The 17,658-nt window shown below is 39.4% G+C and overlaps 1 protein-coding gene across 10 annotated transcripts in view; it reads left to right on the forward strand.

The window, feature by feature from the left end:
- Positions 1–17,658, forward strand: part of FKBP5 (FKBP prolyl isomerase 5) — a 121,216-nt gene that overhangs the window by 83,696 nt on the left and 19,862 nt on the right. For all 10 annotated transcript variants that reach the window (XM_028120432.2, XM_088024013.1, XM_088024014.1 and 7 more), the window contains 2 exons: positions 878–992; positions 16,322–16,478. In XM_028120432.2, coding sequence (XP_027976233.1) covers positions 878–992; positions 16,322–16,478 — 272 coding nt within the window. The remainder of the gene's footprint in view (positions 1–877; positions 993–16,321; positions 16,479–17,658) is intronic.

A 17,658-nucleotide genomic window follows, 5' to 3' on the forward strand; every position in this document is an offset into this window, starting at 1 on the left:
GTGGAACAGGGAGCTAGGCTTGCTATTGAGAATCAGATCCAACTTATTTATTTTGGAGCTTGGCTTCTTGAATTGTTTCCCACAAACCCAAGGGGTGTGTGCCAGTGCTTTCTTAGAAACGTGTTTCTGGCACAGAAAGGTCATATCCAAATAAACAAAAGACACCAGGCTTAAGAAATAAAGATTCTGGTCAGTGGGGTGAGTATAACATACTCAAAATTGACCAGAAGAGAGGTTGGAAATGTGGGAGGTAAGTGTTGAAATGTACCTAAACCAAACTGTAAGATATTTTCATATTAAACAGGTTTACTATTTGTCACAGATCTCACTTCTTCATTAGAAGCAGTAAGTGGTGATAATGTTATTCATCCTGTGTTGAATTACATATATTTATCCAAATCTAATTTTAAAAAAAATTAAGGGAGGAAATGCCTGAAACATCATAACTAGGTAAAAAACACCTTTACTTGGTCTTAGGCCTGATTCGTAAGATTTATTTTTACATTTAAAAAGGGAATTCCATGAATCTGGGGTGGAAAGGTGGTGGCCTTTAGAGTCAGACAAAACAGTTCTGGGCCAGCACCTTGTAGCTCTGGCTTTGTGCCCACGAGGCAGGTTTCCTAGTATTTCCTGTCTGTCTTTGCGCTGCAACCCCACAGGATGCAGTCCTAGACATTATCGCTACGTGAAGGCTCTTTCCAGCTATTGAAAGTGCAGTCTTCCTTTTTTCCTACTCTCCCAATAACTGAGATGCATAGATAAATATAAAAGAGTTTTATTTTGTAGAATGAAAGGAAAATTGGTTGCCCTTGTCTTTAAGTATATTAAGTTGGCTCTGTTTGGTCTTTTCTCAGCCAAATCCTTTTTTCCTTTCTAGATTGAGCTGCTTGATTTCAAAGGAGAGGATTTATTTGAAGATGGAGGCATTATCCGAAGAATCAAACAGAAAGGAGAAGGATATTCAAACCCAAACGAAGGAGCAACAGTTGAAAGTAAGTATTGCTGTGATAGCAATACTTAGTCCTTAAAAGTTGGGTTCTATTTATGGGGATAAAATGGAGATTTCTTTCTAAAAATCTGTTTATAGTAATAAACAATTGCATATAGCCCAAGAATGGTTTTAGGGTTTTTTATTATTATTATTTTTTTTTTTTTTTTTAAGATTTTATTTATTTGGCAGAGAGAGACACAGCGAGAGAGGGAACACAAGCAGGGGGAGTGGGAGAGGGAGAAGCAGGCTTCCTGCTGAGCAGGGAGCCCGATGCGGGGCTTGATCCCAGGACCCTGGGATCATGACCTGAGCCGAAGGCAGACGCTTAACCAGCTGAGCCACCCAGGCGCCCCCAAGCCCAAGAATAGTTTTAAACTCAACATTTATTTAATAGTGACTTTATTTGGTAAATATTCATCCAACATGTCCATGCCAGGTACTGTGCCAGCTTCTGTAGACCCAGAAAGTGAATAAAAGGTAATCCCATCCATCAAGTCCAAGTCTATGGACTCCTTTGTGTGCCAGCGACTATGTTAGCTGCCTTACATATTTATTCATTTATTTCTGACAATAACCTTACAAGATAAGATTTATTATCCCCAGGTGAGAAAAGTGAGTTCAGGGAAGTTACATAAATTGCCCAAGGTTACGGAGTTAACTAAACAGAGCAGTTAGATTGCAGTGCACTTCAGAGCTATCAAACCCATTTCGCTGGCTTTCCTCAAGAAGAAAAAGTTCATTTTAGTTAGATCAAAATTGGATAATAGTGTTCATTCTATTCTAGGAGATCGGGGTTCAGGTTCTGCTTTGCCATTTATTGAATGACTTAAAGCTCTTCCATTTTTTCATTTGCTAAGTTGGGAGTAAGGATACTACTGAGGACTGAGATACCTGATCACTCCTCCTCCCTCCCAGAGCACATTCTGTATACCATCATGTACCCTGTTTGTCATCATGTACCCTATACTATAATCAGTGTTTGCCCCTTCCCCTGGTATACAACTTGAGGACCAGAATCTTTCTTCATCTTTTTGTTTCCAGCATCACCTACAGTGCCTTACACACATTTGGTGTTCGGTAGATGCTCTCTGCGTGGATAGATGTTTGAAAGATGCCACTCACTGAGCTGAAGTACTTTAAAAAAGAGAGTTGTGAGAAAAACATGGAAAAGTACTTCCACTAAGAAAACAATCAAAGCACCAAACAAGGATGGCAATATGAATTCTGATAAAAGGCCTATTTAAAGTGAAGAGCTCATTTGGAACCGTAAACTAGAATGGTTGATTTTCTTATCTTTACTGTTGCATATACTATTTGAGACCCATGTTTCATTTCTGTGAGTCTGGCAGATTAGTTCAAATTGAGTTACTCATTTAGTTGGATACAATTATAAATAGTATTACTGTACTATTGCAGTTGAAGTGTTTAGGTGGCTATCATTCGGGGTAAGTTTTGGAATAAATGAAGAGGAACTCAGATGTTGGAGAAATACCTAGACCAGGAGTGAGGACGAGGATTCTGGCTTCAGCTGACTCTACCTAGCCGTTGCCTCTCTGGGTGTTAAGTTTCTTCCTTTCCAGTGACACAGGGGTAGATGTATTGATTTCTAAGGTCCTACTAGCCCTGAACATTCCATGACAGAATTCTAAATGTTTATGAAAGTTACAGGGATGATAGAAAATTATCTTTGGCAAGTACGTAAAAGGTTATCTAGAACATACATTTTAATTTTTTATTATGAAAATTTTCAAACATTTACAGAAATATTTTTTTCCCTATGATATAGTAGCTCCTGAAATTCAGCAATTTATAATGTGTATTTTTAAACTGGAGGTTTTTGGCAACCAAAACAAAAGGAAGATTTTTTCCCAATTATAGACAGTGCCACAAAGCCACCACTGCGGAGTTAACTTTGGGGCAGGCTAAATTAAATCAGATCTTGCTTTTAGTAGTAGTTTCAGTGGGAGTCTTTATTATCTAGTATTTCAGTGGGAGCTTTCTGTTTTAAAATAATTTTCAACTTACAAACTGTGAAACTAGTACAGAGAATTCTCTTATATGCTTCACCCAGCTTCCCCTAATGTTCACATCTTCCCTCAACACAGTACCTCTGTCAAAGCCAGGAAATTGACCTTGGTGCAATACTATTAACTGTTTTGCAGATTTTATGTGAGTTTCATCAGTTCCCACACTGATGTTCTTTTTCTGGTCCTTGGTCAGATTCAGGATCCACCATTGTATTTAGTCCCTCTAATAGTAGTCTCTCCAGTCTGTGACAGTTGATCAGTCTTTCTGTGATTTTCATGACTTTAACACTTTTGAAGACAGCTGGCTGGTTATAGAATTTACTTCAATTTGGGTTTGTTTCATTAAACTGAAGTTACACATTTTTTGAAAAATACCACATAAGTGGTGATGTGCCCTTCTCAGTTCATCATTATCAGGAGGTACATGATAGTGATGATATTAACTTGGGTCCCTTGGTTAAGTTGGGGTCTGCCATGTTTCTCCTTTGTAAAGTTCCTATTTTTGCCTTACTAAGTATCTCATTGGGAGAGAACTACTAGAAGACCATGCAGAGATCTTCTTTTACATCACACCTTCACATGCTGATTTTAGTGTCCATGAATGATTTTTTTTTCCATGAATGATTTTTGTATGCAGCAGTTATTACTGTAGTATTTGCCTAATGGTGATTTTCTATTTCCATTGTTCTTCTACAATTTAATTGGAATTCTGCTATGAGGAAGAGCTGCCTCTCCTCCCCTATTTATTCAGTTATTTATAATAGTATGGACTCATAGGAATTTATTTTATTCTGTAGGTTATTATTCATTGCTATTCTTTTTTAAAAGTTTTTTTTTAAGTTTATTTATTTATTTGACACAGAGAGACAAAGCAAGAGAAGGAACACAAGCAGGGAGAGTGGGAGAGGGAGAAACAGGCTTCCCACTGAGCAGGGAGCCCGATGTGGGGCTTGATCCCAGGACCCTGGAATCATGACCTGAGCCAAAGGTAGACGCTCAATGACTGAGCCACCCAGGCGCCCTCATTGCTATTCTTTTTTTTTTTTTTTTTTAAAGATTTTATTTATTTATTTGACAGAGAGAGAGAGACAGCGAGAGAGGGAACACAAACAGGGGGAGTGGGAGAGGGAGAAGCAGACTTCCTGCGGAGCAGGGAGCCCAATGCGGGGCTCGATCCCAGGACCCTGGGATCATGACCTGAGCTGAAGGCAGACGCTTAACGACTGAGCCACCCAGGCGCCCCTTCATTGCTATTCTTATTTGTTGCTCAAATTGTCCCAAGTTTGGCCATTAGAAGGTTCTTTTCAACGTACCTCCTTTGGTTTTTAAGCACTTCCCTACTTTTTTTTTTTTTTTTAAGATTTTACTTATGGGGCGCCTGGACGCCTCAGATGGTTAAGCGTCTACCTTCAGCTCAGGTCATGCTCTCCGGGTCCTGGGATTGAGCCCCATGTCAGGCTTCCTGCTCAGTGGGAAGTCTGCTTCTACCTCTCCCCTGACTCATTCTCTCTCTCTCTAAGTGAATAAATAAAGTCTTTTCAAAAATTATTTTTAAAAAAGATTTTATTTATTTTAGAGAGAGCAAGCAAGGGGGTGGGGCAGAGGGAGATAATCCCAAGCCGACTCCATGCTGAATGCGGAGCCCAACCCAGGGCTCAGTCCCACAACCCCGAGACCATGACCCTAGCTGAAACCAACAGTTGGAGACTTAACCAACTGAGCCACCCAGGCGCCCCAGTACTTCCTTACTTTTGGTACAAGATGCTCTAGGCTCATTTTGTAACTTCCTTGCCCCGGAACTGGAATCAGTCATTTCTCCAAGGAGCTCTGATTTGTTTTATTAGAGAATGGTATTTAAAAAGCAAGATCCGGGTGCTAGGTATACTCACACTATGGAATGTTATTGCTTCTAGAACCTCTTAAGCAGACAGAGCTAGGAAATATATGTGCCTCAATATGCATATATACACAACTATATGTATTCTTTATTAGTCTGTGTATATATATTACAAACTATGAGTACATACTAACACTTCCAGTTCCAGTCCAACACCACAGATTCATTCTTACCTTCTCCCTTTGCTTATTTAAAACTGCTTTCTCCAGCAGTGAGAAACCTCGCTCTCATTATCCACAATATATTTATTTGCTTAATTGTAGTTTGTAGAGAAAGTAGTTTTAGAATTGCTAACCCACACCCTGTGAAAAACAAACTTGCTAAATATAGGAAATATTTGTTTATAGTTCCTTTAGTCATGAGCCTTAGAGCATCCATCGAAAACACTGCTTTCCAACTTAGGTTAGTTCTTTTTCCTCACTCCCTTCAGTGTAGTTATGCTATTCCTTTATAATGCAGTTCGTTCATTTGTTATGTTTGTGTTCCACACACACTGGTTGATGTTAACTATTTATTTGTGTTTGGGGTGGATGAAACATTACCATGATTCCAAACTATACAAAAAGATATACACAGAAGTGTTTCCCCCCCCCCATCTGTACTAACGTGTTCCCATTTCCACCTTCCTTCCTACCTACTTTCATCCGTCACCAGTCACATTAGTTCCTGGCTTATACTTCTTGTATTTCTTCTGCAGAAATGAACAGGTACCTGTATTTTTTCTCTTATATCCCCTTCCCTTAACATACTATCAGTGGATTTTTAAAAATATTTGAATAATTCTTTATCTCATTTTACGTTTCCTGTTTCCAAATATCTTACGAAAGGATAATGACTGATTTTTGTCTCTCATCTTGCTAGGATTGTACTTTCTTGGGAAATTTTAGAGTAAATGGTTTATTTTTACTTTTTCTCCCAAAAGCCCTTTTTGTTTTTTTCTGGAACAAATCAGTTTTATAAAAATGTATTTTTACTTATCAAGGGTAAGGTGTCCTGCTTTCCCTTTTTGAAACAAGTTCACCGTGTGTGGGAGGAAGACAGAGAGTTGACTTAAAAGTGGTCTCTGTCCGAAACCACAATCACCTTATTATTTTGGAAGTCTTCTTGGTCTTTACCAGTTTGCCTTTTCTGATAGCATCACCTGTACACTTAGATTCAAAGCCAGGAAGAAATCCCAGAACTAAAGCCAGTTCTGCAGTGGAAGAGAATAGGAGACAATGATGATCCATCGTATAATATATCATTAGAGACACAGGAGTTACAGAGTGCCTGTCACTTCTGTGTAAAGATACAATGAGTAGTCAGGGGAGGGGCACACAGGCTTTGGAAGTGATAGACTTGGATTTTGAATCTTAGAATCACTACTTGATATCTTATGACTTTAGACAAGTTACTTGACTACCTTGGGCATCCAGATTTGTCATCTGTAAAACAGGAATAATAATCTTTTACACCCACACAATAGGTTGTTGTGACAGTTAAATGTAGAAAGGTGCCTAGTACAGGACATTTAATTTCTTTTTTCTGCCTTCTGTATTCCACTTATATAATTTGCTTCCTGAAAACAGATTTAAGGAAGGAAATCCTTGACTCTTTATCTTATATCCTACATTCAGGTCATCAGCAAATCCTTTTGGCTCTACCAGGGTTGACCTAGAACCCATGATTAATTTGTCTTTGTTGTTAACAGTCTTCAAATTAATTCTATAGCTTCTTAATACTAATTGTATCTAAATACTGTTTCTCCAAGATACTTGTTTGGTTTTTGAATAATAAATTGATGGACTGAAACCAAAGGCTTTTACTGAATTGTGATCTTTTGCTTCCTTTTAATTATTTTGTATGTGGAAGAGGAGAAAACTTACATTAGTTGACAGGATTTATTCTTCCTCAAAGAACTTTTTTAAAGATTTTATTTATTAGAGAAAGAGAGTGAGAGAGAGCACAAGCCGGGGTTGGGGGGGGCAAGGGGGCAGAGGGAAAGGGCGAAGCACCACTGAGCTGGGAGCCCAACTCAGGGCTGGATCCCAGGACCCTGGGATCATGACCTGAGCTGAAGGCAGACGCTTAACTGACTGAGCCACCCTCTGTCAGGATCCTAATAATTTGATCAATTTTTAGATTCTGTTCCAGTGTGCTTTTTCTTAGATCATTTAAGATGACCATCTTGTAATTTTTATTCAAGTTTGTTCTTTTTCCATTAAAAAAAAAGTCACAGTGTTCTAAGGTAGTCTAATTGACATTGGGATGATGACTGATAATTCAGTTACCAGCAGTAGCTACGTTGTTACCTTTAAGCTTTGCTTTCTTAGAAATCTAATCTGACTGACATAAGGCTCTAAATAGCTACTGCTCCTCCTTCCCCAAGTCCCCTGTCTTTCCCATTTTTTGATTTGTTAACTTCAGTGCTTAGACACATCAAAATGCTGGCTGTATGTGGCTCTCTTGCCTCACAGTGCCTTCAACCACATTTAAACGCAAAAAATGCAGACATTCGTCAGTGTTTTCAAAGATGAACATTTCAGCAGAGCCATCTGCAGGATTGTTTGTTGGAATACCCTTCCTTCTCACCTCCCTTCCCTATCCAGATCCCTCTGAATTCTTAAGACATGGGCAAGGGGTTTAGAGAATGATTTTAAAAAAGGGTAAGAAATCCATAGTCGAGGGTGCCTACTTTGCTCGTTTGGTTAAGCGTCTGCCTTCAGCTCAGGTCATGATCTTAGGGTCCTGGGATCGAGCCCCACATTGGGTTCCCTGCCCCACATTGGGTTCCCTGCTCCACGGGGGAGCCTGCTTCTCCCTTTCCCTCTGCCTGCGCTCTGCCTACTTGTGCTCTCTATCTCTCTGTCAAATAAATAAAATCTTAAAAAAAAAAAAAAATCCACAGTCGTGTTGGAAAATAGGGAGAATACAAGAAGTGGATCAGAAATTATGAAGAATTTCTGGAATATATAAATTTATCTGGAAGATAAAATTGGACTGATGGAAACTAGACTCAGGAAACCCAACTCAAAACAGGTGTAGAGAAGATCTCTGCAGAGGTACATACCATTCTTCTCAACAAACTTGGGCAGAACTCTAAGCTCACAGTCAGCTGGTACAAGGGAGCCAAAGCAGGCTATGGGGCAATCATCAGGGTTGTTTTAAAACAATATGGAACAGCTGGGGCAGTAAGCTTTAGTAGTAGTACTCAACTTTGGCTGAATTTAGAATTACCTGGGGAGCTTTTAAAATCCTGATGCCCAGACCAGTTAAATAAGAATCTTAAATGTCACAGGCTGGAACTCTAGGCACACATTTTTAAACTCCCTGGGTGATTCTAATTTGCAACCAAGGATTGAGAATTACTCTAGGGTCTGGCTGTGTCTTTGCTCCCGGGCTAAAGTCGGTAAGGCTGGATTTCTTAAAATAAAATAGGGATCTGCCTCAGAAGACTCCATGTGTTAGGACTTGCACTAGAGAATGAGGACATAAAGTATCTTTGAATGTTTAAAGCAGATTTGAAGGGGAAGAAAAGTGAAATAGCTCTGCACATTAGTAAATAGACTCAAGTGTTTTGCTCCTGAAGTAAGACTTTTTCATATATCACCACTGGGGAAAGGTATCCCCAGCCTCCATGGGCACATTGTGCTCTGCTCATAGTAAATGCTTGGTAAATATTTCTGGAATCTCCACCCATAGATTTCCACAATCAGCCCACCCCTTTGGGGAAAAGCCTACCATGGAAATATATCTAATCACTTAGAAAAACTGCCAGTTATCGACAATCATTTGATCTTTCTGCATCCTTCCTTTATAATATGACCAGATAACAAAGAAACATCAGCAAGTACCCATGAGAAAAAGAAGTACCAAGATAGACTAAGAAGAAATAGAAGAGAACTTTTAAAATATTTATTATTACTGGGCCGCCTGGGTGGCTCAGTCAGTTAAGCGTCCAACTCTTGATTTCAGCTTAGGCCATGATCTCAGGGTCCTGGAATCAAGCCCCATGTTGGGCTCAGTACTCAGCACAGAGGTCTGTTTGTCCCTCTCCCTCTGCTCCTCCTCCCCCCACCCCCATGCGAACACGCACACACACTCTCTCTCAAATAAATTAAAAATCTTTTTTTAAAAAATAAAATACTTATTACTATCTTCAGAGATACTTAACAGGACATTAAATTCACAAGTCAAAAAACCAGCTTCTCTGAAAAAGGAAAACGAAGATAAAGTTTCTGGAAATTAAGAAAATTATTGTCAAAATTGGAACTCAGAGGAAGGGTTGAAAGGCAAAATGGGCAGTCCCAGAATTCTGAATTGGTGATAAAAGAAAGGTGGTCTAGGATCTCTCAGAACATAGAGCAAGAAAACCCAAAGATATGAAAGGTGGAAGAAAGAAGATAGGATTGAAAAATCAAAGATAGACCAATTGAATCTAATCAAACATGTGATAGAAGAAATTTCCTAGAGAAGATAGAAGAGCCCTAGGAGTTGAAAGGGCCAGTTGAGAGGGGCCTGTTACAGCAGTAAAGAGTGCTTTTTCACCTAGATACATTCTGGTGAAATTTCTTAATTCCACAACTTAAAAGAAAATTTTGAACTTTTCCACGGAGGAACAAGCTCTATGCAAAGGAATGAGAATCAGAATGACATCAGACTTATTCATGACACTAAATACTACATGACAATGCTCTGAGCATTGCGACTATGAGTATTTTGAACCTGGAGTTGTATACTCTGTTCATACCTTTAAGTAAAAGAACCAAATCAACTTTTTGGAATATGCAGACTCATGCCCTTTTTGAAAAAAATACTGTAGGATATACTAAAATATCACAAAAAATAAAGCCAAGAAGTGAAGACTTCAAGGCATAAGCAACATTAGTGAGCAAAAAAGTAATTTCCATAATGTGTCAGTGAAGTTGGATGCATTTATCTTGACAGATCCCAGATACGGCAAAACTATAATGTTAAAAGTAATAATAGTTTAACAATCTGGAACTAGGTTCTGGGTCATTTTAACACAATGCGGTGCAGATGGGAAATGGAGAGGGGAGGCAAAATTGTCGAAAATGATTTTCTTGGGGTGCCTGGGTGGCTCAGTCGATTAAGTGTCCTACTCTTGATTTCGGCTCATGTCATGATCTCATGGTGATGTGAGTGAGCCCTGCATCAGGCTCACGCTGGGCATGGAGACTGCTTGAGATTCCTTCTCCCCCTCTCCCTCTGCCTCTCCATCACCATCCCCCCTCCCTCACATGCTCATTCTCTCTCTCTCTTTCTGTCAGTAAATAAATATCAAAAACCAAATGGTACCAAAAATTGGAAATAGAGGAATGATTTCAGGTATGCCCATGTTGAGATCTGATAGAACTATGAGGTTTTTTTGGTTTTGTTTTTTACATGCTTTTGAATTATTTGTGAATGTCCTGGTAAATTTTGTCTAGTAAGAGAGAGCAAATTCTTGAAACCACTTTATTATACGTTTTCACAAAGTAATATAGTGTGGCACTTGGTCTAAAATGGCCTTTATTCTTTATTCTTTCAAATATCTTGAATTTATGTAGCTCCTTCTAAAAAGGCAGCTTCAAGTCTTCAAGTAGAGTAAAATCTTAGTAGAAAATACTCCTTTTTGTTATTTAAAAAAATCCAGCCAATGCATCATTTATTTTAAAATAGTATTAAAAGACAGAACCTCCATATCAGTAAAAAATTTAAATAGCTCTTGGAATTTATTAAAAATAGTACTGACTAATATTCAAAAGGAAAATTCCCATAAATGAGTGAAAATTACTACCATTTTCCTTAATGCCCTGTTTTCAAATTAACTTTTTTTTTAAAGATTTTATTTATTTATTTGAGAAAAAGAGAATGAGAGATAGCACGAGAGGGAAGAGGGTCAGAGGGAGAAGCAGACTCCCTGCTGAGCAGGGAGCCCGATGTGGGACTCGATCCCGGGACTCCAGGATCATGACCTGAGCCGAAGGCAGTCGCTTAACCAACTGAGCCACCCAGGCACCCCAAATTAATTGTTAAATAAAATTTACTTTCTGGCCCTGAACTGTGTGTTAGGCACTGTGATGTACAAAAGAAGGGTAAGACATTGCCTTTGCCTCCCTACTCTGAGTTTTATTCATACTGCGACAGTGCTCTCTGTGGAGCACTAAGTGGTTTCTTGAACCAGAGTTCTAAAACATGTTTAATCTGGTATAATTTACCACTGATTGCAGGCAGATAATCATAGCTAACTTCCATTGAGTTCATCTCTGTGTATCCACACATATCACAGTGTCCTCACGTAGTAGATACCCTGACAGAGTGAACGAATGCCGGGTGCTGGGCTCAAAGCTTTCATTCGGGCCCTGATTTAATCCTCTCCGCAACTACTAGTTAGCTAGTATTGTTTTCCCTCTTTTGTGGATGAGGCGACTGAGCTTCAGATCATTTAGATGACCTTGCCCAAAGCCACAGCTGGTAAGTGGCAGAAGGGGACTGGAATCCAGGTCTGACTAAAGTGCTCACCGGGTGTAAAGAGAGGAGTGATGCGGATTTGTGTTGGTGTAGAATTTATTGCTGTGCGTTTGCTTCCTGTTGAGACTAAGACCTATCATCTGTCATCCATTTGCATGAATTCTAGTCAAGTAGCCAGGGCGCATGCCCGCCCTCAGCGTCTGCCCCTCGGTTCTGTCAGCAGTTGCACAGTGGCATTTGGTCACCTCTCACGGTATGAAGTGCTGCAGAGGAGGAAGGATGCTGGTTGGGGGGAATTTGACCACCCTGCTTGATGGGGACAGTTTCTCTTCTAATCGGTGATTAATATGCCTCTCCTGATTTTAGAAATCCATCTCTGTTTCCTGATTTGCCTTTTCAGGGGGTCATTAAGAATCCGCTGTCTCTTGGATATTCTGCTCTATTAGGCAGGCAGAGAGAAACTCATTTGGCATGAATTAGGCCGCAGAAAAAACCCTTGCCATGTGGGAGTAACCTGTCAAAACCTGGTTTTCTCTGGCCAAATGACTGGTCTTGTCTAGTAGTAATGCCGTTACAACATTCCCATTCAGATCCCCATGACCCAGTAATTGTTTTGGGAATGAGTGCAAAGCTATCAGACACCAGCTACTATAATTAGAAAAGGGAAAAACAGACACTTAACAGAGCTAACGTCTTTAGGCTGGAGCATTTATGGCACTTTTTTTAGGGTTATGGAGCCTCCTTCTCAGTTTTGCTTCCTAAAATACAAATTCTACAGTTTTTGGGTTCTTGCATTCCGGTTTTTGTTACTGCAGTACACTCTCTTTCCTTTTCCCCCCTATTTTAATCGGAGTACAAATTGCTGTCAGCACATCGAGTTCATGTGCCAGCCACATTCAGAACAGGGTGTTCTGTGCTCTTCAAAACAAAATTGCTCTAGGGCAGTAAGAGAACAATAAGTCAGAGCTCCAGTTTAAGTGATGTTTTGCAGCAGACCCGGCTTACTTGATGTGGTTACACTCGGATTGCGCAGCAAAGCTCGGGTAATTTCATTTGGTTTGACTTCATGGTGTTTGGAGGACCTCCCCCCTCCAAGTTACATAGACTTTAAGTCAAGAGAAAATGTTGTTCCTTTCTGTGTTTTTTTTTTTTTTTCCTCTACCAAAAAAGCCCTAAGTAGAAGCATCCTGTATGTACTTTTATTCTCTTTGGGCACGTCATAGATCATTTACTTCCCGTAAATCATGCTGGTTGGAATTAGCAACAGACCTCCTGAGCCCTAGAGGCCGAGCTCCCAGTGAGTCATGATGGTTATTATTAAATATTTATTAAGTGAGTATTTGCACTAAGAGATGCAAGGTCAAAAGCAACCACAGGTCTTCCTTAGCCAGAGTTGCCACGGTTTTCTTTGGTATCGATTGTTGAGACAATTAAAAAAAAAAAAAAAAAACCCTGAGCCCTGGACCTGTAGGAGCCAGGCATGTTTGCATCTGTCACCAAGAAGGGGGCCCCTGCTGTGGTGGTCGTGAGGTTTCTGTGGCTCCAGGGTGGTGTGTGAGCTCTTGTCAGCAGTCTCGTAGAACTTGTCACACCAGTGTTCCGAGTTTAGAAACCAGTTAGCAGAGAGATAGCCTTTGCTACTTGTAGATGTAAAGAATCAATGGGCTATATACTCTGTGCCTGTGATGCCTTCTCTTACTCTGACGTTCCAGATGAAAAGGCGGTGGTTTTATAGGTACGTATGAACTGGTGTGTATGTGTGTGTGCATGTATCAGTTGAAGATTTGATGGTACTGTAGGTAGTGTTCAGGTCCAAGTTAGAAGAGTTAGATTTACCAGGAAAAAAGATTAGTCCATATATAAAGTAGTAAGTACGAGAGTTATTGCAGATTTTTACCTTCCTACCAGATAGCCATAAACACTAGTTCTGTCATTTACTGTCTGTCTTAACACCAGCCTCTTTCGTTATCGTTTGCTTGCCTTCCTTATAATTTGAACCCTTTTGTTGGCTTTCTTGCTTCACTTCTCTTTCCTAACACATTTATTAGTAGCCAGTCTTTTTCCCCCTAATATGATGGGTTGTCCCATGTAAAGAGAACTTCTGAAATTATTTATATAATTTTAACATCAAGTATATGAATCAAGCTGAAAACTAGCCTAGGAAACTGACACACAGGCAGGAATCCTTTGCAGAGTCTCTGGATTTCCTGTTTTGAAAACACATTCAAACTTGATCAACCAAAAACCACAATGAATGTACTGATAGTTTCCTCCCCGACTAAATGTACTCTCCTTTAGGGAGGAAGATACTTCTAACAATAAACCTCAGACAGAAGAATCTGTCAGCTGAGTTGTGAAGTACTAGGATAGTAAGTCTCAATACTTGAGAATATTCCTCAGTTCATGAGCTGAAATTCACTTTGCTCAGCAGTTTTTTTTTTCTTCATGAAAGTATCATCGCATTAGTCTACATCAAATTTCTTGGGCAGATTTTAAAATATTTAAGAGCATAAACTTTTCAGAACTCTCAATTCCTTTAGCAATATCAGCTTTTATTTATTTTAGTAAAAATATCTTAAGCCTTAGACACCCTGCAGAACCTCTCTAGATGTTTCTGAAAATAATGAAGCTGAACTTACTTTGAAAATATTTTCTGGGGCACCTGGGTGGCTTAGTCATTAAGCATCTGCCTTCGGCTCAGGTCATGATCCCAGGGTCCTAGGATTGAGCCCCGCATCGGGCTCCCTGCTCAGTGGGAAGTCTGCTTCTCCCTCTCCTACTCCCCCTGCTTGTGTTCCCTCTCTCACTGTCCCTCTCTCTGTCAAATAAATAAATTTTTTTAAAAATCTGAAAAAATTTTCTAATTCAAAAGAATTTTCAATGTGCTATCAGCTGATTTTTATTTTATCTAAAGCATTCCAAAAGTGACTGTAATAGGATCATCTACATTTATGACTATGGGGCATAGAGCAAAATTCCTGTGTATCAACTGTACCCTGAGAGCCAGTGTATTTCTTGCCCTTGTTTAGAGAGTCATGCCTCTCTCTAATTTGGCCCAAGCTTCTTGGACACCAATCCTGTATCTTCGATGGAAGCACATCAGGATGGTCTCAATCCTAGTAAATCAGAAAAGGATAGAGAGCTTTATTTTTTTTTTTTTTAAGATTTTATTTATTTGACAGAGAGAAAGAGATCACAAGGAGGCATAGTGGCAGGCAGAGCGGGAGGGAGAAGCAGGCTCCCTGCTGAGCAGCGAGCCCAATGTGGGGCTTGATCCCAGGATCCTGGGATCATGACCTGAGCTGAAGGCAGACGCTTAGCCGACTGAGCCACCCAGGCGCCCCAGGATAGAGAGCTTTAAAGTATAAATGTCCATGTGACATTGTGGCTCTTGATGTCTATACCACCGCTGTTTACTTTTCAGGGTTTCTCTAATTTTTCAGGCCTGGGCTTAAAGGTAACCTGATCAAATAATTAACTGCAGGAATTAGTTTTCAAGCTGGTTTCTGGTCTATATCGAGAACTGTATCACTGGGTCATAGATTCATAGAATTGTAGAGCTTCAGAGGACCTTTGAGATCGTGTAATTCAAAAGTAGAGTAAGTTGGAATTGAATTTGTGTTTGGAAACTAATAATTGTCTCATGAAACAAGTATAACAGAATGAGTAATTTTTGTCTCTCTAAAACAAGTTAAAGTTAGAGAAACTGGTGTTAGAAAAGAAGCATTTTAGGAAATTGTTACATTTGAATCTAGGCCATTACATTACAGAAGTTAGAATAAAGAATATTCTTAGGAAAGACCAGTTATTACATTGCTTGGTGACTGCTGTGCTATTGCGTGAGCCATCCGTTTTTCTTACTGAGTCAAAGACCCAAATGGAAGAAGATGAATATCTTCCATATGAAAAATAGTTGGAATGATTCAGAGAGTTGCTTATCCTAAAAAAAAAGTAATGGATCAAGAAAAATATACATATCTATATGCATTTTTCCTATTTTGTCTTGAAGAAACAAAAGCTCCTTATCTAATATGAAATAACCCTGGGAATGAGCTGAGTGAGTTTAAGTGGAATAGGAAATAAGGCCCCAAGAAATTGACCTCTTAACATTTCAGAAGAGATGGCTAAATAATTTGATTTGTGAAATTATAGTAGACTAATGATTCCTTCACACTTTACAGTTATCCCTGCACTAAGGGGTATAGCTCTGATACAGTTATTGATGATGTCGGCTGTGGGTTTTCCGGTTTTACTCAAATATATTTGTGAATGAGATTAGGACTCTTAAGAAAAAAGCACTTCTTTATTCAGTTAACCTTTGTTTATCTTTGGGGAAATAGTCATTTCATTGTTTTTTTCCCAAGCATCTGAAGTCAAAATGTAGCTATAAATGTTTAAGTCATTATATACTTGAACTTAAATTTGTGGCACCTTGATAATTATCTATTAACTATCTTGATCCTGTGTTACAGGTGAGGAAATCTCTGCCACGTAGTAGGTTTAAATTAAACCTGTGTTTCTGCTTTGTTTTATTGTCCACTAAGCTATCTATTTTTTTTTAAAGATTTATTTATTTATTTTGGAGTGTGGGTGGGGGGCAGAGGGAGAGGGCGAGAGGGAATCCTCAAGCCGACTTACCGTCGGGCTCCATCCCAGGACCCTGAGACCATGACCTGAGCCGAAATCAAGAGTTGGACCCCTAACAGACTGAGCCACCCAGTTGCCCCCCCGCCCCGCAAGCTATCTTATTGATACAGTTGCTGGTAATTACAAGTATAAACTTAGAAATAAGATTGCTCTTAAATTTTCAGACTGGGTAGACAAAGTGTCAACAGGACATACCCCATGTGTCTCTAGATGAAATGAGAAAGGGGACATAATCATTTATCACTTCTCTAAATTAGCCAGTCCTGCCGAACAGCCTTATTGACTGACCTGTCTCCTCTCCCTCAGTCCACCTGGAAGGCCGCTATGATGGAAGGATGTTTGATTGCAGAGATGTGGTATTCATTGTTGGGGAAGGAGAAGACCATGACATTCCAATTGGAATTGACAAAGCCCTGGAGAAAATGCAACGGGAAGAACAATGTATTTTATATCTTGGACCACGGTAAGCAGCATACCAGTCAGTACGCAGTGATCTAAAGGACAGGGATATTTGTGTGTGTGTGTGTGTGTGTGTGTGTGTGTGTGTGTGTGTGTGTGTGTGTGTGTGTGTGTGTGTGTGTGAAAGAGAGAGAGAGAGATAAGAAGGTGGTCTACTTTCATTCTTTTGCATGTAGCTCTTCAGTTTTCCCCACACCATTTACTGAAGAGACCATCTTCTCCCCATTATATAGTCTTGCCTCCTCTGGCATAGATTAATTGACCAAATAAGTGTGGATTTATTTCTGGGCTGTCTGTCTTGTTCCATTGACCTCTGTGTCTGTTTTGTGCCAGTATCATACTGTTTGGATTACTGCAGTTTTGTAGTGTATCTTGAAGTCTGGGAGTGTGCTACCTTCACCTTTGTTCTTCTTTCTCAAGATTGCTTTGGCTATGCAGGGTCTTATGTGGTTCCTTATAAATTTTAGGATTAATTGTTCTAGTTCTGTGAAAAATACTATTGGTATCTTGATGGAGATTGCATTGACTCTATAGATTGCTTTGGGTAGTATGGATATTTTAACAATATTAATACTTCCAATCCATAGGCATGGTATATCTTTCCATTTGTGTCCTCTTCAGTTTCTTTCATCAGTGTTTTATATTTGTGACAACATGGATGGACCTAGAGGGCATTACGCTAAGTGAGAAAAGTCAGACTGAGAAAAATACCGTATGACTTCACTTATATGTGGAATCTAAAAAAAAAAACAAACAAAACAGAAACAGAATCATAAATACAGAGAACAAACTGGTGGTTACCAGAGGGTTTGTGGGGGGGTAGGTGAAGTAGGCGAAGGGGGAACTAAGAGGTACAAACTTATGGTTATAAAATAAGTCACAGAGATGGAAGGTACAGCATAGAGAATATAGTAAATAATATTGTGCTAATATTACATGCTAATGGATGATGACTGTATTTATCTTGGTGAGCATAGGGTAATATGTAGAATTGTCAAATCACTGTGCTATATGCCTGAAACTGATATAACATTGTACTCAACTATACTTCAATTAAAAAAAAGAACAGGTATACACTTGCTTTTTCAGTCAACATTTTAGTGTTTTCAATGAAGTTAATGCTAACAGTGGAAACAATTAAATCAGGCTACAGTTAGTCGTGGAGTGAATTAATGGGCCATATA

This window comes from Eumetopias jubatus, unplaced genomic scaffold (assembly GCF_037043125.1).
Source record: "Eumetopias jubatus isolate StellerSeaLion01/CBP00866 unplaced genomic scaffold, mEumJub1_p1.0 scaffold_6, whole genome shotgun sequence".
In the NCBI taxonomy this organism is placed as follows: domain Eukaryota; kingdom Metazoa; phylum Chordata; class Mammalia; order Carnivora; family Otariidae; genus Eumetopias; species Eumetopias jubatus.